General features: G+C 39.2%; 1 protein-coding gene across 11 annotated transcripts in view; it reads left to right on the plus strand.

Annotated features, from left to right (window-relative positions):
• Window positions 1-25,740, plus strand: part of PAM (peptidylglycine alpha-amidating monooxygenase) — a 148,836-nt gene that overhangs the window by 78,770 nt on the left and 44,326 nt on the right. For all 11 annotated transcript variants that reach the window (XM_033084663.1, XM_033084669.1, XM_033084666.2 and 8 more), the window contains 10 exons: window positions 438-523; window positions 3,736-3,819; window positions 12,619-12,667; window positions 13,160-13,227; window positions 14,845-14,925; window positions 15,028-15,104; window positions 15,387-15,490; window positions 21,692-21,879; window positions 22,515-22,583; window positions 22,824-22,895. In XM_033084663.1, the coding sequence (XP_032940554.1) occupies window positions 438-523; window positions 3,736-3,819; window positions 12,619-12,667; window positions 13,160-13,227; window positions 14,845-14,925; window positions 15,028-15,104; window positions 15,387-15,490; window positions 21,692-21,879; window positions 22,515-22,583; window positions 22,824-22,895 (878 nt within the window). The remainder of the gene's footprint in view (window positions 1-437; window positions 524-3,735; window positions 3,820-12,618; window positions 12,668-13,159; window positions 13,228-14,844; window positions 14,926-15,027; window positions 15,105-15,386; window positions 15,491-21,691; window positions 21,880-22,514; window positions 22,584-22,823; window positions 22,896-25,740) is intronic.

A 25,740-nucleotide genomic window follows, 5' to 3' on the forward strand; every position in this document is an offset into this window, starting at 1 on the left:
AAGGATTTTTAAATAAAATTTTAATGATCAATTTTATGTCTTGTGAGGTTTTTTTCTGCTTTGTGCATGAGTCCTATTCCCCTGGGTAAATGTAGCAGCCATTGTAATTTTGTATCACTTGAGTTAATAAGGCTACAAATTTTCATACAGTTCATTACCATAAAAAGTTCCTTCATTTTTTCCATCACGGATTTATAGGCTGGCAGGGCCCATCAGAACTGTCTAACTGCCTTAATGCAAATGGAGGGAAATAAGGTGGAACATATACCAATAATCATGAAAGCAATCTTCATTAAAGAACTGTGTTTAATCAGCATACATTCAAAAAAACATCTTCATAGATCTTAAAATTAGTGGTTTTGCATGTAATTCACCTGCTGTTTTTTTGTTTCAGAATTTAAAAAATAATATTCCCTTTCCTTTCCTCATATTTTTAGGGACTGTGATGAAGGAACATGCAAAGATAAATCTAACATTTTGTATGCTTGGGCAAGAAATGCTCCACCCACCAGGCTTCCCAAAGGTATTGGCCCTTTAATATGGAGTTCTTGTGTGCAAGGGCAGGGGAAAAAGGAGGACATGGAAGTAAGAACTTGGCATATCTGGGAACATCGTATAATATTTATATTATGGGTAATTGATAGAAACTGTTTAAACATCAACCTCATTAACTATGAAATGTATTATGGTATATATTGTGGGGTTTTGTAATTTTGTTTGCTCTACCATTTTGGGTTTCTGTAGTGGGTATAAAAGAGGGAGAGATAGCTATCATAATATACTGTTTAATTTTATATAGCAATACTCCTGCATTTTCGACTATATGTTACTAGAAGGTTACTATTTATGTATCTTTCAGTAGCACACAAACTACATTAGATGATTTTTGTTTATATGGGAAGACAGAAACAAGTTCAATCAGAACATTGATTTTTTTCTTCTGTTTGCAGTATAGATTGACAATTTAATGTGTTTTTCATTTTTAATGCTTTGGTGCAGTTCAGCAACATGCTTGTTTACCCATTTTTTTGTATGATAGACAACTCTACTGAATTAAATAATTTAAAGCTACTTGGAATGGTATGTCTGGAAAACAGGATGAAGTGCTTCTTCATAATAACCACTAAAGGTCTTAGAAATATCTACCATCAGTATATCCTTGATCTGAAAATATCTTGAATTTTAAGTACAGTAATTTCACGATTATAAGCCGCACCATTTTGACTATAAATTTTGGCCCGAACCCGGAAGTGCAGCTAATAATCAGATGTGGCTTATATATGGACAAAGAACGAAAAGTGCTGTTTTAGTTTGGAGGACAGGTGTCTGCTGAGAAAGGCAGGAGCTTCTCTTTGAAATGGAGAATGTAAACCCCTCCCTCCAAATTATTAGAATGTTGAAATCAAGGGACTTTCAGGCAAAGATATGGGAATTAGGAATAACAGTTCTTTACTAGGGAAATTAAAATAGAAATACAGTACTACAAAGAAATAAACCCCAAGCCCTGACAAAGTCAGAGTACAACCTGACACCGCGTCAGGCAGGGTGTCGGTAGCAGTTCGATTAAATGGTGACTGCAGTCCTCTTGCAGTGACAGATGTGATTCAGCTGAGGCAGTGATCCTGTAGAAGGTGCAGTTTCCCTCCGGAGGTCCAGTGGTGATGTGGAGAAATCTGGTTTTCCTCTGGAGTCCAGTGGAGAAAGGGGCTACCTTAGTGTCCCAAAACCTCTGTTTTTGTTTTGGTAAGAAATGTTGGGCTCTTCCCTCTGGCTGGAGCAACTTTCAATGGGATGAAGTAATTTTATGAGTCACACAGTGGGACTCAATGGGCCATTAGCAGAAAATGACTGGCTGGAGGAAGGATGAGTTGTGAAAAGATAAAGAGCAATGCCCCACCTGGTTTCAATGGATGGCCCATTAGCAGAATATCTCCCACGGAGATAAGGATCACTGCCCCCATCCTCAACAGATGGTGATAAACAGATACCTTTTATCACACCCTGTATTGTTACCCAAGACAGTTGCTGAAACCCAGATGTGCGGCTTATAATCAGGTGCGGCTTATATATGGACAAAGAACAAATGTTGCTGACACGCAAAAGTGCTGCTTATAATCAGGTGTGGCTTATAATTATAAGTGAAATTACTGTACTTTTTCTTTCATCTTTTACTGCCTGTTTTAACAGCCAAGGACAGTATAATGAAAATACTTTTTTTAATAATCCATTTACACACTTACCAACACGAATGTTGCTTGATTTGGTTTTAAGAATATCAAGTTAAAAAAATTGTTGCCTGGAGGACTCTCTAGGAGTTTTGTACTTAGAAGATTCTGTGGAAGTTTTGCTGTTGAACCCCAGCTAGTAATACAGTAATTTCACTACTATAAGGCGCACCCTTTTGACTAAAATTTTGGCCCAAACCCAGAAGTGCCCCTCTACAGTCCGGTGCACCTTATATAATGTACAGGGTTTGAAAATTTTCCAACCTGGAAGGGTGAGCCGTGAGCCGTGGGGGGAGCCGGCAGGGCCGTGGCAGCCCGGTGAAGGCGGGCCCGCAGGGCCATGGCGCCGCAGCAGCCAGGTGAAGGTGGGGCCGCGGTGCCATGGCAGCCGGGTGGGAGTGGGCCCGCGGGACCGTGGTGCGGCGGCAGCCGGGTGGAGGCAGGCCTGGGGCCCCGTGGCTGCCGGGTGCAGGCAGGCCCGGAGTCCCTCGGCGCCGCTCCTGCCGGATACAGGCGGGCCCGGGGGCCCATGGCTGCCGGGTGGAGGCGGGGCCTCAGCCAGCAACCGCATGGGGGGAGCTGGGGGCGGATCCTCGCTGCAAAAAAAACCCCGCGCCTTATAGTCCAGTGCGCCTTTATATAAGGTGCAAAGTTGCGAAAGTTGCCGACTCCCGGGGATACGCCTCATAGTCCGGTATGCCTTATGGTTGTGAAATTACTGTACTTTTCTTGTTGGTAAGCTGTGCAAAAATGCAAAGTTTATAGGGGATATTCATAAAGGTGCCTCATTTGTGCACAGGGAGGCTGCCATTTTTAAGTTGGCTTTGTCTTTTACTGTGGGATTCTCTGACCAGATACAAAGAAATTGCTTTCTCTGCTTCTTTTGAAAAATGTTCATTGTAGAATTGGTTTAGAGAAATCCCTTTTGGTAATGGTGATAACTTGCAATTTCTTTTTCACAGATTATTTCAAGCTTTTCTATTGTGTTTTGTGCCTGTGCTTGCTTCTGTCATCAAATAACATAGCTGCATCATTTCCTCAAGATTTTTTCTACATATAATGTTAATTTTAATAAAAAATATTTTACTACCTTTTTCTCTTCTCATTCTCAATGTCTTCTTAGTAAGTTAGTGTTAATTAGTTTGTATCATGAAGAAGTTGTATGAGAAATGAAGGTTCCACCAAATCCTCCATGGATGACAAGACTTCATTTTTATTTTGGATTCTTATAAAGTCTGTATTAATGTTCTTCGATTGCGAGAGTTCTCACCATAAAGCAGATACCTATTTATTCATAATTAAGTGATGGTCCTAGCTTCTTAGTTTGTTTGAGATCATGTGCTGGTAGTTTTCCTGGGTTTCAGGACAAAATTTTCTTCATTGGTGTCTGAAATTTTCTACCCCTTCACTCTGAGCCAGTAAAGTGATTTATATTTTTTTATATTGTCAAGGATGGTGAATCATCTTAAATTTTATTGTTTCTGAAAACAATACATTTTCCTTCTTTTAGGTGTTGGATTCAGAGTTGGAGGAGAAATGGGTAGCAGATACTTTGTTCTCCAGGTACACTATGGAGATGTTAGTGCATTTAGAGGTACGCATTTTGGAAATTTTCTTTGTAAGTTCTATTAGCTACAGCATCAAAAATATTTACCTGTAGAAAATAATTTTCTTTTAGTGCCATTTAAATAGATCAGAGGGCATATTTGTAATACAGTATGTGCATTAGCTTGACTTTATAAACTTGATTTATCTCTATAAATATTTGAATGGTGCACACCATTTTTTTCTTCATAAATTGTGGAGCAAATGACTTAAAATAATTACGAAGCAGATTAATAATTTTACATTTAGGGAGAAACTTGGGGTTTCCATGTGTAATTCAGTATTTTGTATAATGAAAAAAAATAGGTGTGAACATACTTAACCTGTCATCTTACTTGAGTAGATTGAGAACAGATTATATTCACTGGCTGATTAGTCCAAGTATTTGTTTGGAAAAAATGTAACTCGTGGAGAAAGTGTCTTTTGTGTTTGTTTGTTTGTTTGGCGCTTTTTTTTGGTTGTTCTTTTTGTTGTTGTTGTTGTTGTTAAGATTAAACACATTTATATGTTGTTAAGATTAAACACAAATATGCTTATTCTTGTCTCTGAGTGTTTCACAGGATCACATAATGGTTGAGGGTTCAAACAAACTTTTGGAAGTCGTCTGTCCTGTGTGCTCCCTGCTCAAGCAGGGCCACCTACAGCCTGTTGTCCTGGCCCACGTCCAGGTATATTCAAGAGTAGAAACATCCCAGGGCAACCTCTGCCAGTGCTTAGTCACCCACACAGTGAAAAAGTTTCTGGATTTTCAGCAGAAGCTTATTTTGTTTCAGTGTGTGCCCAACACCTCTGGTCCTGTCACTGAGCACTGAGAAGAACCTGACTCTCTCTTCTTTGCACCCTCCCTCCAGATCCATCTCTTCTTCAGGTGAACAGTGCCAGCTCTCTCAGCCTTTCCTCACAGGAGAAATGCTCCAGTCCCTTCATAATCTTCATGGCCGTTTGCTACAGAGTCTCCATGTCTTTCTCACACTGGGGAGCCCAGCATGTGATACACAACTCCAGCTGTGGCCTCACCAGTGCTGGGCAGAAGGGAAGGATCCCCTTTATTAACCTGCTGGCCCTGCTTTGGCTGATGCAGCAAAGAGCACCATCTTGTGCAGCAAGGGCAAATGGCTGGGTCACACCCAGCCTGAGGAACCCCAGGTCCTTTGCTGACAAGTTGCTTCCCAGCCTGTTGGTGCCTGGGGTTATACCCTCCTGCATGCAGGACTTGGCACTTCCCTTTGTTCTTTGTGAGGTTCCTGCCAGCACCTCTCTCCAGCCCATCCAGGTCCCTCTGGATGGCAGTGCAACCATCTGGTGCATCTTTCACTTCTCCCAGTTTGGTGTGATCTGCAGTTGCTGAGGGTGCCCCTGCCCCATCATCCACATCATTAATGAAGATGTTGAGTGGGTCTGGAGACAGTATTAATTCCTGGGCTATACCAGTAATTGTCATCCTCCAACTACACATTCAGCCAGTATTCAGTCCACCTCACTGTTCATCCTGGCCAAATGTTATAAGCTGGGAGTTGGGAAATTTGAATGCTATTAATACACACTGGCATATTGATAATCAGTTATTTTTGGAGATTACTTTATTTATGTATTTATTTGTTTATATTTCACTTTGCATTTTATTCTTTAAACCTGAAATGCCTTGTTCAGACACATTTGAGTGTCTGAACATATATTCTTGCTTTTACTCTGTAAATCACATGTGTGTGAGTCTGTGCAGAGTTTTTGGGTTACAGCCTCTGTGGTCATCAAAAGCAAAAAACCTGTGGGTTGTCACTCGCATGGAACTCACCTGTGATACATTACTGCTGCAGGATTTAAACAAGAATGTTTAAGGCCACATGGGCTAAGTGATAGTAAAAATATTGGACTTGAAAGAAGAGAAAGCTGAATAAGAACAAAAATTTAAGGGAGGAATATGCATTACAAGAGTAGTTCAAGCTGTGCCTGTGGCCTCTCTATACTTCTGTGGTACCATGGTAAATGATCCACAGACTGTACTTGGTTTTGAACAGAGAAGTTACCAGGGTACCAAGTGCAGCTTCCCAGTGCCATGCAGCCTCTCTTCTGTGCATCTCTGGCAAGGTTTGGGAAATACTTAGCTAGAATTTTAAGCAGTACTGTCTGAAGCAGAAGGTATGATTTCTACCATGACATGAAGATATAATATGGCTTACTGGCAATATTGGTAGAAGAGAAGGAAGGGATAAACTGATTGTGCCAGCACTGTGTGAATAGAGCATATATGCAAATGTGGACAGCTGAAGTTGAAAGAATTAATTTTCCTGAGAGAGTTGAGATGGACCCTTAAAACCTATGTGATTCTTTGCCTGCTAAAATCCTGAATAATTAAAGTTGCAAACCTCTAAAGAGAGCATATTCATCGACAGCCTGTTCTTCATTATTACTTGGGGACATTGAGAGTTCCCACTGTTCATTTTCACTCTTAAGTGTAATATATGAGTATGTAGTTATTTAAAAAAAAAATAGATTAGTAACCTTCACTGCACGTTAATTGAGAATGTCTTTGGAAATTTTTATTAATGAGTTGTTAGTCAGAGCTTCTACTCAAAAAGCCTGCTTGCACACTTAGAGAAACTGCAGTGAAAGAAATCATCACCTGAAATTAAAACATCATTATATACCCCCAGCAGACTCTCTGCAGTAGACCTCCTTTTTTGTCTAGAATGTATATACAGGACTTAGAAATGCCATAGGACATAAGCTTGCAAAATTATGAAAGTTTCAGAAGTGTTGTTGACTGATAGGATTACAGTATGGGAGATGATACCAGTGTCATGTACTTTTTCAAATGATACAGAGTATGACTGAGGGCTCTCTGTTTTTCAGTGCTTTTTGCTTCGTAGTCTGTGATCTTATTTTGAAAGTAAAAAATAATTTCTTTTTCTGCCATTTCTGAGAAGAAATGCTTTTAATGTTGCCTATCTGTGAAAATTCCAGTAGAGAAAAATATAATTTTAATCTAGCAAAATTTCCTAAACCTTCATAGTGTTCAAAGATCTTAAATGCAAAATTTTCGACTAGTTTCATTAGTATTTTTAAATTTCAGGAATAACCTAAGGGGACTTTTCTTGTAATGAGATGTCTGTTGATAACCACAGAATAAGAGTAGAGTCAAAGCATAAGAATAGAGTCACCAAAGTTCATATGTAAGCACATGCAGTTGTTGCGATTGAGAATAGAGGATAAATGGTGACATGTACTCAGTTAACTTGTTATGCTTTCAGAAGTACATCAAAGATTCCAAAGCATTGTTCAGAGTTTACTATTCTGACTTACAAGTAATTGCAAATATAAAATATTTGACTTGATGTAGTAGTTATTTATGTATTAGCACCCAATTTTATTTCCTATCAGTTTTGTGGGGGGAAAATGCAGTAGTTAAAATCATCAACTCTCATGTTCAACTCTTCTAAAAGTAGTATTTTTAATTTCATTAACTAGGTATTAAATTAATTCTGCTTTCCATCCCTTCTTACTTATAATCCTGAGCTAAGAACTCATATGCACTTTACTCTCAGATAACAAAATAAAACTTACTGTACCTTGTCTAAAGTAAACAGATTAGACTGGAGAACCAAAAAGACATTCTACAAAAAAAAGTGATTTATAGCAACAGTTTAGAAAAATTTGATTTCTCTATTTCATTTTCTTTACTTTTTGTATTGTAAAAGCAAAAATTATTGTGGTTATGCCTGATAGTGGATACAAGTAAACAAGTAAAAAATTTTCAGAAATTTGTCTACCATTTTATATAGTCATAAGTGTTTTGAGTTCAGATTCAAATTGAAGTAAATCTAGCCATCTTTAGGGGTGTAAAGGGACCCAGTCAACTTTGAACTTGGGCTGTAGGGATATTATGCAGTGCATTTGTCATCCTGGTCTTGTTTGATTCTTCTGTGTAAGCACCTTTGAATCTGAATTTTTAAAAATGTGCCAGTTTTTTAATCCCTAGAATGTTCTTTTTCCTTCCATTTGTATAACAAAGACTAATGTAATTTCTAATCTGACATATTATTATCTTAGTCCTTTCCAGCACATGTAAGAATATAATTGTTATCCCCAAGAATCAAAGTGTATAGAAGTTATCAATTATAAGGTCTTAGCTTTTCTGTAGTAGAAGGTTTTCACATGCTGTCATTTGTGTGCATGTAACTGTTGCATTATTTGAAGCAATTTATAATTTTTATCAATGTTTGGAGCGAATTTATGAGGAAATATTTCATCTTTGTTCAGCTTTGGCTTTTTTTTTTTCTTTTAATTCCTTTTCTTGTTCTCTCTCTTTTCTTGCACAATGAGCAATATTACATTCTCAACTTCTTTTAACCCACACCTTTTCATGGAGAGTAGATTTATTTCTCCCTGTTACCACTCCCTGAAAGAATTATATTACAGTAATTTCACTAATACAAGCCTTAGCAATTTGACAAAAATTCTGGTGGAAACCCAGAAGTGCGGCTAATACTCGGGGGCGGCTAATATGTGAATAATTTTCTGACATTTACAACCCCAGACGTGCCAGCCAGGGCGCCGAACCAAGCACCTGCCACTAAAAGCCGGCATTCTGCGATTGTTACAAAGTGTTACTCTGTTGCCCTGGATCCCTGCAGGCAGCATGGGGGGCGGGGAGAGAGGCAGGAGAGCTCTCTCCTTCCCTCCTCTGCCGCAGCCCCGGGGAGAGACGGGGGGGCCCCGCGCCGCCATTGCCGCGGCTCGGGGAGCCGGCGGGGGCCCTGCGCCGCCATTGCCCCAGCTTGGGGAGGAGGGGGGGAGCCTGCGCCGCCATTGCCGCGGCTCGGGGAGGAGGGGAGGGGCCCGCGCCGCCATTGCCGCGGCTCGGGGAGCCGACGGGGGCCCCGCACCCGCCCTCCGCCGCCGTGGCGGGAGCAGGGGGTGCTCCGTGTCCGGCCGGAGCTGCGGCATGAGCGGGGCGCGCTCTCTGTGCCCGGCCGGTGCCGCAGCAGGAGCAGGGCCAGGGCGAGCGAACCCAGAGGCAGCGGCCAGCCCCGAGCAGCACCACCGAGCTGGGCCACCTGGCCCCGTCAGCAGCCCCAAGCAGGCCGAGCCTGCACAGCCAGTAAACCCCCCGCCATGCCGCGGTTCTGTTAGTATTTGGCAACTTTGTTGCACATGGGTCCTCGCTGTGAACGACAGAGCGGCTTATATTCAGATGCGGCTTATTTATGGACAAAGAACGAAATATTTGCCAACACCCAGAGATGCGGCTTATACTCAGTGCGGCTTGTATTCGTGAATTTACTGTACCCACATTACATATAATAACATAGATTACCTGCTTTTCTTAGTGAGGTGTATGGTAATTAGTGTGGTTTTAGGGCTTGGTTTTTTTGGCTGGGGAGAATAATTAGTTTTGGCCACCAAGTAGATGTCTTTGAAATACCTGTTTCCTCATAAGAATGTGATTTATGTGTTGTCATTTGAACATTATTCTGAACATTAGATTCAGTGTGCTTCTCTTTGACATTCTCCTGAATATGCTAGTGTCTTGAATAAAGTTAGCTTTGCATATTCACAGAGATTCATGGCTATGATGTATATTTATATCCTTTTAGCAAATCAGTCCTCTGTGACCTTTATGAGGTCTTCATATGTTCAAAAATTGATACTGAACCAGGATCAACAATTGTCACCTTTCTGTTTGTAAAGTAAGTTGTGAAAATGTCACTAGGAGTCTGTGTTTGCATTTTGTTTTTCACATTTCAAATTGAATAAAGGTACAGTTTCATTCCAGATTTCATACCAGGCTTTTAAAAATAATTTTACTGTGATGATACTGGTTGAGTAAACCAATCAGCCAGTATAAGCACCTTGACTTACATGAAAAAAAACCAAATTAAGGTAGTTCTATGTATAAAATATTAGATACCAATATTGAATTTATTTGTCTCATTCTTTACTAGGACCTCAAGTTCATTCCTTGTATTGCATGTCTTTGCTCTTTAAATATAACTTGCACGAAGTTACTTCCCCATGGGCGTTAGCTTTGTAATTGCCTTGCTTAGAGGTTGTGCTCACCTTTGAGGCTACTTCTTACCTTTAATGAAGCAAAGCCAATCGTGAGACTGTATGTGGAGATTCTGGTACAAATCAAGGACTGACTTTGAAATAACATGGGGTTTGGAGCTTCATAAAATGTGCCATGCTGTTGCAGTGGAAACTTGTAAGTATTCTAGTCACCATGAATTAGTGCTGTACTATTCCTCGAAAGAGAGTAGTGAAGAAGCTGAATAGTTTGAGCAAGAGTGCTCAGTAATTTATAATCCCCATACTCAGAGTGCAAAGAAAGTAGATTTTGAAGAGTGTTTGGTTTTATGAATAAAAAACTTATACAATTTTAAGCATCTAGGAAATCCTAGAAGTCTCAATGTCTGTGGCAGATTATCATGCATGTAATTGAAGAGTTCAGAACTGTCGATCTGGATAGACAGATTAGCAGAAAGCCTGTCAGGCTTGCTTCAGAAGTCTTAGCAAAATAGAAAGAGAGTGTTTCTCTTTAGGATAGTTTGCCTTCACATGAGAAATTTGAAAAACTGTTAAGTATTTCTAGTATTTGAGATATTTCTCCTAGAAAACATTTTAAACAGGAGTAGCATTGGTGATTGTTTTTAACTAATTTAAACATTTATTGACAGTTAAACTTGGAATGATTGTTGCAGTGTTGTTATGCACAATTTCTAAAAATTATGTCCTTAAAATCTGAAACCAGTTTAACATGCACCATTGGCTTTGTTTGATATGGGTATATAAAAGCAGGGAGTATTTAATATGATTGTGTTATATTTGCACGGAACACAAAAGGCAGAGCACAACTTGTCAGCATTCTTATATGAAGTGTTCAGAGATTTGAGTGTTTCAAGGACATGAACAGAAGGAGGGAGAAGCTGGGAAACATCAGTTCTGGCATCCCTCTGTAGCAGTTATAATTGAACTAAAAGTTTTTCTGGCTAAATAAAACTACAAACAGAATGATAAAGCACTGTAGGAATTCCTGAAAGGTTTAGACTAATGTATCCATCCATTATTTTATTCTTAACACAGCACTGCAGATCAGATATTTGTGCTAGAAGTTCTTTTGTGCTTCTCCTGATACTGGTTTAGATGGTTGCCTTATATAGTAGCAATTGTAATAATTAGTAGCAGTTTTCCAACTATCTTCAACTCATTTTGAAATTGCTCTATTTAGGTGAAATGTTGATAAAAATTTTTTCCATGCTCTGAAAATTATGATTGGGTCAAAATACTTTAATATCGCCCAACTGAAATATATTCAAGGGTTTTTTTCCCCTCTTCCTGTGGTGCTACTTTTAAGAGACACTGTGACATAGTAAGGGCTAAATTTTTCAAATATGAAATTAGTTTGATGGTCTCTGGATAATTTTGCAGCAGATTTCAAAAGATAGAATAGCAATGTTTTCAACTAAAATTCTAAAACTGACACAAAATGACTGATTGCATTTTAACATTCTAAATTTTATTACTTTATCTGAGATGAAACAAGCATTTTCCTATTTTTATTGAAATTAATGTAGTGCAGAGTTCTAACAATATTAAGTTTACAAAATCTGAGTTCTGGAGCATCACCTGAGTTATATAAATAAGAAGAACTTAGTTTGAAACTAAGAGAGTGGGGCAGAAAAGACTTTACAAAGACCCTTTTAGCAAACACTAAGTTATTGAGATTGTAAGTGAAGTTGCCTGCAGGGAAGAGGATGAATAGTATATACATATCTTCAACTTTTTCTAAAACCATTCCAAAGGAGTGTAGTTTCTCATTCTCTTGAATGTTTTCTTACCATTCATCTTCTTTTGTCTTAGTAGCTTAGTCTTTTTGGCACTTTTGTATTCTTGATTTGGTAGTCTTGATTCTTGTAGGTAGTCTTAATGAAAGAGCTACTGTTCTTATTTTTCTTTCCTGTGTACAATGAAAACTTTGCTTCTTTGTTGCCATTTGTAAAGGTGCAGCTGAGGGATAGTGATCCACATTTTAAAATCCAGAAGTGTTTATTGGGATCCATAGAACTAAGAATTTGTAGATGCCATGATGATGAACATTATGAGAACCCAGTGAAATTGTGTTAGCAGCTATTTCACTCAAATAGCATATATTAATTTAAAGATGTACTTTGTGAACATAGTGAAAACAAATTCTAGTAAATTCTACTATCAGTGATGGTGAAAAGCAAACTGATTATTATCCCTTAATAGTGACATGAGGTGACTGAAATAGCTGATGTGTGAAAAAATGAACTGATCTGTGAAGTTTCCATGTGTTGTCCCACTTGGGCAATTAAGTTCACCTGTTCACTTTTATTACAAGATTTCTGGCAGCTGTGTTATTAGTAGCTAAAATGACTGCTTCTCACAAATCTTTCATTTTTCCAACTTTGATCAAAATATACATTTGTATATTTTACATATATATTATATATATATATATATGACTCTTTTTCTGCTAGTGTAAACATGAAACTGTTTCACTTCCCAGACACTAGTTAATAAAAATCTACAACAGTAGTTTTCATCCACCAAAGTTCTTCTCTTAGGATTTCTTCAAATGCAGTACTGAGATGATCAGGTTTGTGCAAATTTCAGTAGTATTTCCACAGTGTAACAGTTTTACTGCACGTGTTAAGATTAAAACTTGTTCGGTCTTTTAGTATTTTTTACACAGCGGAAGAATCTTGTTAATATGTAGTAATTTGCAGGGGTTCAGTTGCTAATAATGAAACTTTCGCAATTTATACAGATAAACACAAGGACTGCTCTGGCGTAACTTTACATCTGACACATCAAAAGTGAGTATTTTAAAAGATGCTTATCTGGTTTTTTTTCATTGAAATGGAAATTATGGATTCCTTTGAAAACATGTAAAATAAAAACAATATATACTTCACTACCTTAAGAATTTCGAAGCTGTGTCATCTGTCAGCAAAAAATTTCATTTCTGCTAAGAAACTTGACACAGCTGTGCTATGAATATGAAGTTAATCCAGTTTAAGAGCTTCGTATTTAGAAATCTGGGATGAGAACAGCAATTATGCAGATGACAGCTTTGTCCTATTTCACATACATTGCAGAAAATGCTTTAGAAAGGGTAGCAAAAAAAAGAGGGAGAGGGGAACTGCTGTGAAATAGCTGCTTTTTCTGGAGACCTATTTCAGATGTAATCCAATGTTTAGAAATTAGTGGTATCAAATGATATTGCTATCAATGATGTGATATCAAGTCACTTGCAGTTGGGTTGTACAGAGAACTTGTTTACCAGAGCTTGGCTTTTCCATTTGCAGGCAACCCTTGATTGCGGGAATGTATCTTATGATGTCTGTGAACACTGTCATACCACCAGGCAAGAAAGGTGAGTCATCATTTTACGAAGTGATTATATGATTTCAGCATCTGATCTATTATTGTTGCTTATTGTGGAAGAAGATTTGACAGAGGCTTGCTGATATGTAGATGGACAAATTAATTATTTGATTGATTGAACCAATGAGGAAAAAATTATGTACAAGATTGTATCCTATTTCCCTATGACTACATCAGTAAAGGCAATCAATGCTGTATAAACACAATGTGTACAAATAATAATGATAATTTCTTTAATTTATTTTCATCTAATACTTTACAAAAAATGCCTTGCCTCTTTTTTAATTTCTCCTCTCCCCTGTAAAAAACCATAAAAACCATAGTTTTAGACTCTTCTTCATCTTCATTTGTCATTCATGGTATTTGTGATTCTAGTAAGACTTCAGTTTTAAAAAATTTATTTCTACCGACAAGGAGCCATTATTTAATAATTTTATTCCTGTGTTCATAGTTGGTTAAAAGGTCAAAATGCTGAAAAAAAAAATCGTACTGGAAACTGTTTCTCTTCAGAGTCCTGAATTTTATCTGAAACTCAGCTTTGACACTCCCAAAATCCCAAAATCTTTGGCTGGCGTGGCATGTTATGTTTTAAGGAAGTTGGACACTGACTGTACTCTGCTATACCAAAATTTTTAAGGAGATAACCAAGAGCAGCTTTTGTGTCATTTACGGTTAGCTGCCTAAATACGATGAGGTGGTCAAATGCTCAGCTGACTCCAGTTGTTTAGTGAATTCAGCTACTTGAAACATTTTTAAATTTGAATGAAGTTAAAAATATTTTGCTCTCCAATATGAAAACATACCAAGTTAATCCCCGACTACCCCCAAGAATATTTGATCAGTGTAGGAATTAATTTTTCAACTGGAAAGGGGGAGGGAAAAGGGCAAACAAACAGTTCTGTAGTTGCTGATAACATCCTTCTCATGTGAAATTTATAGCTCTTAAATGGAGCATGAAATTTGGTAAAACAAGAAATGTGGCAACATTTCTCAGAAGGGCATCAGGCATCAGAGTTTTTCTGTAGGCTCTTCCTTAGGTACTGTTACTGCACCTAACACAGATAACTACCCTGTAAACATTGTACAGCTCTTCTCAGACAAAGTCTCTTGTCTAACCCTAAATTAGGTCTGGGCCTTTGTAATCAAGACTTCATTGTAAATTGTATCAGTTTAGAATTATATCACTTTATTTTGATGTCCCCCTAGTAGATCATTTACTCTTGCTGTGTTTGTTTTATGAAACCCTCAACATAGTCTGTAATTAAATGTATTACTTTATTTCGTTAAATAGCAGTAGTGTACACCAGAAGTAGTTCTGGCTTTCAGCCAGAAAGATTTTATATGTATGTCAGCAGAGTAAGTAATTTTCAAGTAACCTGCACTATATTTTATTAGTTTTTATTTGGAGATATCCTGAGGCATCTCCACTGAAGAAGTATATACACTGCAGAACTATAAGATATTACCTGTTACCTTTTGAAATCATCTGTTGTCCAGTGTAGGTATGCTTTTTGTAGAACATGCGGAATGAAGTACAGTAATTCAACTTTTCTGTGTTTGATAAATGATCTGTTTGTCACTGTTTATTGCTGTCATGTTTTTCCAGTGGTTGATGCAGACATTGCCTGCCATTACAAAAGGTCTCCAATGCACCTTTTTGCCTACAGAGTTCACACACACAGACTAGGTAAGAGTAATATAGGAATATCAAATACTTACAGAAAAGTGTTTACCCTGCAACATTTTTTTCAAGTATAACTCACTTCTCATGTATATTGATATCTTATAGGTAAGGTAGTGAGTGGATACAGAGTGAGAAATGGTCAATGGACATTGATTGGTAGACAGAGTCCGCAACTACCCCAGGTTAGTTGGGTTCTTTGTAGTTCTGAATGTAAATTTTAATTATCTTTGTTTCAAACTGAGAAGCTGAAGTGGAAATCACATATCCACAGATTAGTATTGTAGTATTTCCACTGGTTATGTGCTATTGTGCTCCTGGAAGAGAATATTGCCAAGTATTACCACAATTAGGTTATGATGCAAAAGTAATTTCAGATATGTAGCACCGTCCTTCTTGTCAGTGTCTATTGACACAGAGAATATAAAGCACTTTCACTGATTGTGGTGAATCATCCTCTCTTTCAGGCATTCTATCCTGTGAAATATCCGGTAGACATTAGCTATGATGATATCCTAGCAGCCAGATGTGTGTTCAGTGGGGAAGGCAGAACTACAGAGACACATATAGGGTAATTTTTTTCTGTTTGCTCCATTCTAGAACTTGTTTTTTCCAGGGTATTGGTTATATGTAGAAATGTTTTTGTTTCATGTCTTCATCCAAGGTCATTCTGGAAACAATTTCTGCCAGAATGTTTTGTCATGCTGTCTGTCTACTTAAGATTTAACTCTACACAATGTTGATTAAAGTTACTTATGTGAATATTCACTTTGCTGAAGTGTTCAGAACACTTCTGAAATGAATCTATGCTGCCAAACAGCTTACTCAGATGTTAGGCTGATCTGTTGTTAGAGAAGGATTCAGAATATCAATAATAGAAAATACAGTTTTTAGCTGGGTGATGTTATTAACTGTTTATGGTGAAATAACAAAGCTTCACAATTCTTTATACTATTTCAGAAAGAATATTTATAGAAGCTTATAAAATTATGATATTTTTACCTATTGCAAAATCCAGCCTTTAAAAATCTGGACTAATACTGCTATTACCTTTTTTCAGTAAAAAATGTACAGACTTTTATGAAAAACAATCAAACCAGAAATTACTACTAATAAAAAAATAGGAAAATCTGAACTGTGTTGGTGACTGATGCTACTCAGCTGCAGGTTGACGATAGACACACAGCTGATGCCAGTGATGGTGGCAAGCATCAGCACTTTATTATTCTCCAGTACAACTTTTACACCTTTTCTCTCACATGCATAATGCCTGCGTGCCCTTCTACTCTTTTGTGATTGGTCAGTCTACATCAGTATTCTGGACTTCTTCTCCTTCAGTGCTGTTCATCTGTCTTATACAGCTGGACCCCATTAGGGATGAGGCTCTGCTGCAGCCCCATTCTTATTGTCATATCATGTGTTCTTGCACAATTCCCCCTTTTTTCTTCTAAATTGCAAATGCCATGTTTACCATTTTCTGCAGGGCCCTTCGCAGAAAAGATAGCAAACATGGTACAAGCGTCTCTTTTGTAATTGCTGTTAATTGCAGAATGCATATGTGAATTGACCCTGATTCATTCCCCTATGGTATATTAACAAAAATTAATAGCTGCACGATTTTATAAAGTAACATGCAAAACTAAGCTACCAGCTATGCATTCCATCACCCAAACATTTTTGCTGTTCAGGGAATCAAGTGTGCCACAGCCAGGTTCGTTGTTTCAAGGGTGATATTCAGGTCGAACGCAGTGAACCGGCACCCACTGAACTCTGGCATCTGTAGAGACACAGGCATATTCACATCCCCAGGTAACAAGATCCCATGGGCCCTCCCAGGCCTGTGTTTGCAAATTGCAAACCCAGGCTGGAGTAGGACCCTGGGTCCTGTCACCTGGTGACTGTAATGACCAAATATGTGTTAGAGTAACAGGTATTGCACATGAGGGAGGAAGAGTAAGATGGTTCTGTGTAAACACAGCTTTCCAAACTCTTGCCTGAGGGGTGTCACCTTGCATTCCCCCTTTTTGTTTTTGAAGGAAGGCTTTAAGTGTAGAATGAAAATGCTCTATGATGGCTTGACCAGTTGGAGAATGCGAAATACTGGTGACATGGTGAACACCCTAAAGTTGCAAGAATTGTTGGGTGCACTGAGCTACATAACCAGTATCATACATAACTGTTATCAGTCTTTACAAGACGTGATATACTTAAGGCTGCAAAAGCACCGCACCAATGTGAAATTACATCTTTTGTCTTTTCTCCTGCATGTACAGAAGCCCAACAGGCTTTAGAATAAGTGTCCACAGAAGTACGCATTTAAGGCGACCAAATCCTGAAACATGAGTAGCGTCAGGTTGCCACAGCTGAAGATCTTGTAGCCCTCTGGGCTTTCTTCCATCCTGAGTCATGGTGACACCTTACTGACAATAAGAGCGTGAGGCAATGTTATCATGTGCTGCTGTAGATGTAAGATTGAATTGATGTCGTAGGGCACGAGCCCCTTGACAGAAAAATTGATGTTACTGAATTGCCTGTTGCACTCTATCTGGTGCCAGGGCAGCCCACGCCAGGGCTGTCAGCTTACCCACACAGGTGTTTCCTTCCATGATGAATCCAAGCAAGTTAGTATGATTATGAATATGAAGAATGTAAAACAGTGGAGCTCATTGGTGTAAAGTATGCCATAATGTTTTCAGCAAGTAAAACAATTCTTTGCTATTTACCCCTTTGAAAATGGCACAGTCTAATTCACAAACTACATTGCATACATAATGAGAATCAGATACAGCATTTAGATTCTCATAAGGCCAGGCTTCGAAAGTCATTGTAACTGCTCACAATTCTGCTAACTTAGAGTATCCATCTTGGTGGCCTGTAAGGTCATGCCACTGATTCCCTCTGTCCAGATGGCACCTGCATTTTGTGTTCACCCTGATCCATCAGCAAAAACCGTGTGCCCTTGTAAGGAAGTTGACAGCTATAGTGATGATTCCACAATTTTCAATTCTAGGTGCAGCTGCAAAGTTTATGTGCAGGGTGGTGGAATAATATTTTTCCTGGCAATTCTACCATGACCATTTGTAAAACAGAACTTCCGGCCTACATCAGTCCCAATATTCACAGAATAAGGCTGTCATAATGGCTGACTCTTGCCCTGATCGTTGGACACACCATTGGATGGCTTTACAAAGTACATGATCACCCATCTCTTGCCAATTGCAAAAGCAAAGTTTCTCGGGCTGCTACATGGTCAGTTTGTTTCTCAGTTGCCTCCCTAAGATGATCTGTAAGTGTTATATATGGCTCACTGGGTTTCTCCAAAACTGTTGACCATGACTGACAAGGAGCCCCTAAATTTGGTACATGCTGCATCATCTGAAATACGAGCTCCTTTCCCTGCTGTAACACTAAGGAAGCTGGGCTTGTGGTTGCAGGGTGTTAATCAGAGGGTCCCCCATGAGCTGGGCCAGACCTCCTGCAAAACAAGGGTCATCCTGGGAATGCTCTAAATTTCTCCTGGCAACCTCATTCACTAGCCATATCCACTGTGACTCAAAAATCATCATCTTAGTCAGGGAGAAGCAAATCTGTGCTATCTGCTGACACTGAAAGGGTGTTAATTTATTAGTAAAGAGATCTTGCAGCATAGAGTGAGTGACATAAGAAGCAAGCCCCTGCTACATCACCTTTTTTCTTAAGTCTTTGGCACTCATCAGGGCTATTGCCATTATTTCAGATCACAGCACATGCTAGAATCTGATGTGCCAAATCTGACTCCCCTGCCTCCCTAACTTGTTCATACTATCTTATCCAAAATCTGAGATGGCCACTGGTTCTAGTGTAAATATATCTTGCAGTGGAGGGGCAGTTTTGCTGACAGCCCACTCCCTTTGACTCTGCCAGCCCTAGTAAAAAACAGCTCAGGCTGTGGACAGTATCTGCCAGCAGCTTCTGCCTTTAGGGAGCCTGCTCATCCGTCAGCAGCTTCCACACAGCCTCCGCCACTGCACCCTGCTAGCTGCAGAGCACAGCCAAGAGCCACCTGATGATGTTGGCACAGCCCTACCGGTTCTCCCCAGGGCCCAGCAGCCCCAGCTCCATCTGCAGTGCTTGAAAGCAGCTCTTGGTCAGCTCTGCACCACCCGTGTGGCAACAGAGGTGGCTGCCTGCCAAGGGAAACTCCAGCAGCCAGCAGCCCTTACTTGGTAAACTTGCGCAGGCTCCCGGCTGCCACCTGAACCCTCTGCAGGCTCCCATGCTCGAATGGGTGATAGGGCCACAGGCTGGGCCAGGTTGGTGCCGCTTCCTGAGACATTGGAATGTCATCATTGGCATCCAGGGGAGGAGCATAACTCTTGGGCCATACCAGCAGGGACTCTTCACAAAAGGAGCAGTCTTGAAGGGAGGAGGAGACAAAGGGGACCATAGCCACAGAGGGGGGTTTGGCTGCTGGAGCAGTGGCCGTGGCCAGGACTGGGAAACAGTAGCAGTGATGACAGTGGCTGCCACTTCTCCATCTGTATTTATAACAGTGAGTCCCAACGACCCTGTCATAATGACCCTGTGACTATTTCATCCCCCCTCATAGCTGCCTCCCACAATGTGTGCCCTGCTTCTTCCCATGTTTAAACAAAAAAGGCAGTCTGTGCATTTGCTCTTATGCCATTTCCTTTACACCAAATGAGCAAGGATTGTAGTGCCTGTTTCTCACACTTCATACCTTTCCTTTGTAATATTCACAGCAAAACATCCAAAGTGAATTCCTTTTCTGCTGATATTCGAGTCCCCATTTTTATGTTCCCTGCCACTCACCTGAGGTTGGTGTCTGTCTTTCATAAGGACGTTCAGGCTCTCAGGTCTTCCTCCTTTGCTAGGCTGGACTCCACCGCCAGTATTGGGATCACCAGTTAACAGTGGACAATGCGACTGACACCAAAGATGCTGGCAAGCATCAGCACTTTATTATCCCCCAGTACAAATTTTGTACCTTTTCTCTCACATGCATAGCACCTGTATGCCCTTTTACTCTTCTGTGATTGGTCAATACACATCAGCATTCCACTCTTCTTCTTCAGTGCTGTTCAAATGTCTTATACAGCTGCACTCCATTAGGGATGAGGCTAATTGTTACTATTGTTACTATTATAATTATTATTCTACTATTTTTATTTATTATTATTTCTTTGCACTATGATATATAAATGTATATTGTATTAATTATGCCATATTGTTTATTAGTATTGTCATTATTATTTTTAGTATGATTTTTATTTATTAATATTTAGTATTATTACATTTTACCACAAGTTTTGCTTCGTCCCACTCTGGGGAGGGCAGGAATGGGGGCAGTGAGCAGCAGTACTTAACTGCCACCTGAAATTAACGCACCACAAATGCTTAGACACAGTAGTGTGTCAGGTGTACCACAGTTTATGTAATTTCCACATCCTATATCTACTGGAGTTTTATAGAGGGAGCAATTACAGTGATGGAGATTGGAGATCCAACAGTGAAGTTAATGCTTTCTAAAAGCTTAAGCAGAGCTTGCCCAGTCAGTCTCATTTTTGTAGTCTCCAAGGGATGCCAAACTTCCAACACATGGAAAAATAACCAGTTACTCTTTTGAAACACAGTCTCTTTTCCCATGTTTCCCCGTCTCCCCTGTGGCTTCTATTATTAACTGTTGCTGTGGTAAATAAATGAACACAGCAGAATGCTGTGGAAAAGGCAGCACTGATGTCTTTTGCGAACAGCTAATAGACCACCTCTGTATTTTTTTAATGAGTTAGGCTCACTGTTTAATTGTTAAATCTAATTATAAAATCTTGGTGTAGACCCTATATTTTGTGAATTTTCCTTTAAAAGTCCTAGCTTATTCATTGTCAGGATTGTAGCTCTAAAGAAAAGATACTAACCTGAATGGCAGAGGATGAAACAGACCACAGTTGTAAAGAAGCCATACATACTTTGCTTCACAAAATAATATTTTTCAGAAAAAAAACACTTACTTGTGCCAGCTGTTTTTTCTGTTGAAGACAGGATTATGTAGTAGTAGAGAAGAGACACTTTTGTTTCAAGTACATGCACATTTATCAAAGACCTGAATTTTGTTAGTGTTTTGTCATCCCCTTGTACTCATGTTTTTGTTACAGAAGCTTACAAACAAATTATTCTCAAGATGACAGTACTATGTTCTATTTAAGAGATAATTATGATATCTTAATACGTAACAAAAATAAGTTTTGCTATATTAGAACCGGTGTGATTGGACAATAAATGAATGCACTTGATGAGCAAAGGGGGAAGAGTTGTCATGGAAAGCAGTGGCTGAAATGGAACATATATGTTATTTGCAACAGTTTCAAATTACCTTCATCCGAGATTTGTAGAGAAGTAAGTGAATAGTAATGTAATGAATGATACAGCTCTGTCATATTAATCAGAGCATGTGCACAGCCAATGGAAACTGTTGGAAGTATACTGGAGAAATTAGAAGGAAGGGCAGTTTAAATAGGTGATACAATTTTCTGTAAAATCAAAAGCAAATTGCTAGGAATTTCTGAGATATGTGGGGATCTTGTGCACACTGCTTTTCTCCATTATAAACCAATAAAATTTCTGATATTCACTGCAATGCAGGTATTGCATGTTTTAGTTTGGGACATCTAAATATTTGATTGCAATGTTTAAGTATCCTGTTAAACAAGTTGGATGAATCAAATAACAGCTATTCATTATTTTCTAAGTGCCACATCTTTTCTGTACTGTGTAGGGGTACTGCCAATGATGAAATGTGCAACTTTTACATTATGTACTATATGGAAGCCAAGCATGCTATCTCATATATGACCTGCACGCAGAATGCAAACCCTGAAATGTTCAGAAATATTCCACAGGAGGCAAATATTCCTATTCCAGTCAAGTCTGATGTGCTGAAGGTGCTGCATGGACATCATGAAGGTGAAAAACACTTGTAATCCATTTTATTCATGCCATCTTATGCTCACTGATGTATTTCTCTATGTTGTGTTGGTATGCAAAATTTTCATAAAGAGGTAATGCAGTTCTGCATAAAATTCAAATTGCTAATTAATAAAGTGGGATTCTACTGTTGCTTTTGGTGGAAATGTCTGGCATAATCTTTTCTTTCTCATATTCTCTTCCAATTTCCACCATATTTTTTACAGCCGTGTGACCTGTGTGCCCCAAAGACTGGCTTCTTTTTTTCTATGCCAAACTTTATAACAGTTTGTTAATGTTTACCTTCTAGTTCCTACAAAATTGAATCATAGCGTTGCCCTAGTTTTCTAGATCTCACTGCTATATTATGGAAGGAATCAAATTTTTATATTGAGCAGTTGTAGGCATCTAAATTGCAGCAACAGTATTATCTAGAGGTAATCTGACTGATGTGTCTGTGTAGTAAGTACAAGGTGTAGTTTTTCTGTTTCACTTTTTTACTATTGCATTGTGTGATATGACTACTATGATAAAAATACTAAGTATTCATTTCAGAAGTGTATTTTTTCCTCAGTTAGGGAGGTAATTCCCTTCACATGCAGAGGTTAACATTGTACCCTAAACCCATTTTTCAGAAACCAGGGATAGTGATACAAGTTCTTTGCTGCAGCAGGACAAAAAAGAGGAAGAGATTTTGGATCATGGTATGCACTTACTTAATTTAATGTACTTTTTTATTTCTATGTTTATTTCTACTTCTATCTTCTAATATAAATCTTAATTTTTATATTTCAGTTGTTTTTGTGCTATGTTGTTTGATACAACTACTGTTTATATATAAAAATGCCAGATGTTCATTTCTGAAGGGCATTTTTCCACAGTAGGGAGATATTCAATTCCATTCTTATGCAAAAGATAAATCATATCCAAAATCTATTTTTCAGAAACCAAGGATAGTGATGCAAGTTATTTACTGCAGCAGGCCAAAAAAGAAGAGGCAGAGATTTTGGGTCAGGGTATGTACTTGTTTATTTCTATGTCAAGTAAAGGACTCATTAATGTAAAATACCGATAAATTATATCCTGATTTTTAATGAGTTACAAAGTTTTTTAGTCTGTGTATCTTTAATAGATGCAATTTGCAATGTTCTGTAAAGCTAATAGGGTTGCATGCTATATAAGAAATATTAAAAAGAATTAGTTTACCACTGATATCTAACTTTGTAAGTAAAATTTATTAGGGTTCATAATGTTTTTCTGTTCTTTGTTTAATTGGCTAACGAAGATTGTGATTTACCTGTATGTGCACGTATTCTGTATCTAACTGTTTGCTAGTAACTCTTCATTGATTTCTCAGTTTGTATTACTATATGTGTATTAGGGAATAGTATTCTTGTGCTTCAATATTGTACATACAAATATTAAGTTGAAGCTGAATGCAGCTGCTTAATACTCTATTGTTTTTACTGTATTTGTGTACATGTACATGTATGCATTACAACTCACACAGAAATGTGTGTAGTACTTAGCTGGAGGAAAAGAAATATGACTTTTATAAAGGTTTTAGAAATAGTCAGAAGATTATATATGTTTCACAAGTATCTTAGACTCTAATTTAAAGTTCTTGTGGGTGATATACTATTAGATAAAAAGTACCTCAGTATTAAGATTTTTCTTTAGATGAGGGGGAAGATCTCGTCAGCTACAGATTCATACATTTTGCAGTGAATGATGTTGAGATTCAAGGACTAAATTTAAGCAAATTTCCTTTTGTAAAGGAAGAGCAAAGATTGGCCAGTGTTTAGAATTTTTGATAACATTTCCCAAAGAGGTTAGATATTCTATGTACAGTAATTTCACGAATACAAGCCGCACCAATTTGACTAAGATTTTGCTCCTAAACCGGAAATGCGGCTAATACTCAGGAGCAGTTAATATGTGAATAATTTTCTGATATTTACAACCTCAGAAGTGCCAGCCAGAGTGCTGAGCCGAGCAGCTGCAAAGTCAGCATTTTGCGATTGTTACAAATTGTAACTCTGTTGCACTGTGGGTGGAGCCTGGCTGCCTGCAGGCAGCACAGGGGGCGGGGAGAGAGGAGGGAGAGCTCTTTCCTTCCCTCCTCTGCTGCAGCCCGGGGAAGAGAAGGGGGGGCCCCGCGCCACCATTGCCACGGCTCTGGGAGGCGGCGGGGGCCCCACACCGCCATTGCTGCAGCCCAGGGAGGAGTGGGGGGACCGGGGCTGCCATTGCCGCGACTCGGGGAAGAGAAGGGGGGGGACCCGGGCCGCCATTGCCGCGGCTCTGGGAGGCGGCAGGGCACCCGCGCCGCCATTGCCGCGGCCTGGGGAGGAGGGGGGGGACCCGGGCCACCACTGCCGTGGCTCTGGGAGGCGGTGGGGGACCCAGGCCACCACTGCCGCGGCTCGGGGAGGCGGCGGGGGGCTCTGTCCCTGCCTACCACCACATGGCAGCGCTGGGCCGTGGTGACTGAGCCCAGTGGCAGCGGCAGCTGGCCCCCAGTGGCCCCGCCGAGCGGCAGCGCTGGGCTGAGCTACCTGGCCCTATCGGCAGCCCCTAGCGGGCCGAGCCTGCACAGCCTTAGCTGAGCCAGTAAACCCTGCCCTGCTGCCATTCTGTTACTATTTGGCAACTTTGTTGCACGCGGGTCCTCGCTACGAATGACAGAGCGGCTTATACTCAGGTGCGGCTTATTTATGGACAAAAAATGAAATATTTGCCAACACCCAGAGATGCGGCTTATACTCAGTGCAGCTTGTATTCGTGAATTTACTGTACTCTGCCATTTTTTAGAGTTTACTCAAATAATTAAGTTTTAGTTACATAAAACTAGCTTCTAAAGTGTGAAACTGTCTTGCATGAAAGAACTTTGAACTATTAGAAGCAATATATACAGTGGCATATCTGATATTTATCTTAATCAATTCAAGATGTATATTTTAGGAAAGAAAACCAATTCAAATCTTGTAATCCTGTTTCAGAGCAGAATGAGCTATCTGCGTATAAATGTACCTCAAAATTAATGCTAACAATCTGCTTTACCCTTAAATTCCACATAAGTGCATTAGCATTTGATCAGTCTTCTTGTTATGTGTATGTTTTATTGAATTCATTAGTGTTTGAAAAAACACGTTGAAAAAGGTCCTGCTGTTAAAATCTTTTTCATCTGTCTTTGAAATGATTTTTGGAGATGTTTCTGCAATGCAGTCTAGTTTGTTGAGACCACTATTTAGTATATATTCTCATCTAACCTGTTTCTATGGAAATACACAGAATTGCTTTGTTCATTTGAAATTACTTCGATTCATGATGTGAAACATCAAAACACAGTAGTTGTTGTGAATTTAATTTTGTGTTCTTAATTGTTAGATTAAGATAAATTCTCCCATCATGTGCAGGAGCCTGTCTTCAATTCTATATTGATACGGCTCTAACTTCAGTTGAATTATGTCTGAGTAAGCAAAACAACAGGAAAAATCAGTTCAGGCTTGGTTTTATTTTTATCTCTAAAGAGGGAAAGTTGAGTGGCTGGCATAGAAAATTAGTTTTGGTTCTGTAAGAGCGCCCCAGATAGACTGGGGAAATCAGGAGCTGAAAATGGGCCGCAAAATGTGCCTGTAAAAATTACATAGAAATTGGAGTCCAGTTTTTGGGGCAAATTACTTTTACGCAGTGGTGTTGCAAATTCATCCGTCTCCTCAAGTAGTTTCAGTGAGTTACCCAGTAGGAACCAAATTTCAACAAGATCTTAATGGCAGAAAAATTCTACAGTTTGAAAGGAGGTGGCAGTAGGCCCTACCCAGAACAGGCATAGATCCTCTGGATTTGAGGTAATTGTAC

The sequence above is a fragment of the Catharus ustulatus genome, chromosome Z, assembly GCF_009819885.2.
Source record: "Catharus ustulatus isolate bCatUst1 chromosome Z, bCatUst1.pri.v2, whole genome shotgun sequence".
NCBI classification, from domain to species: domain Eukaryota; kingdom Metazoa; phylum Chordata; class Aves; order Passeriformes; family Turdidae; genus Catharus; species Catharus ustulatus.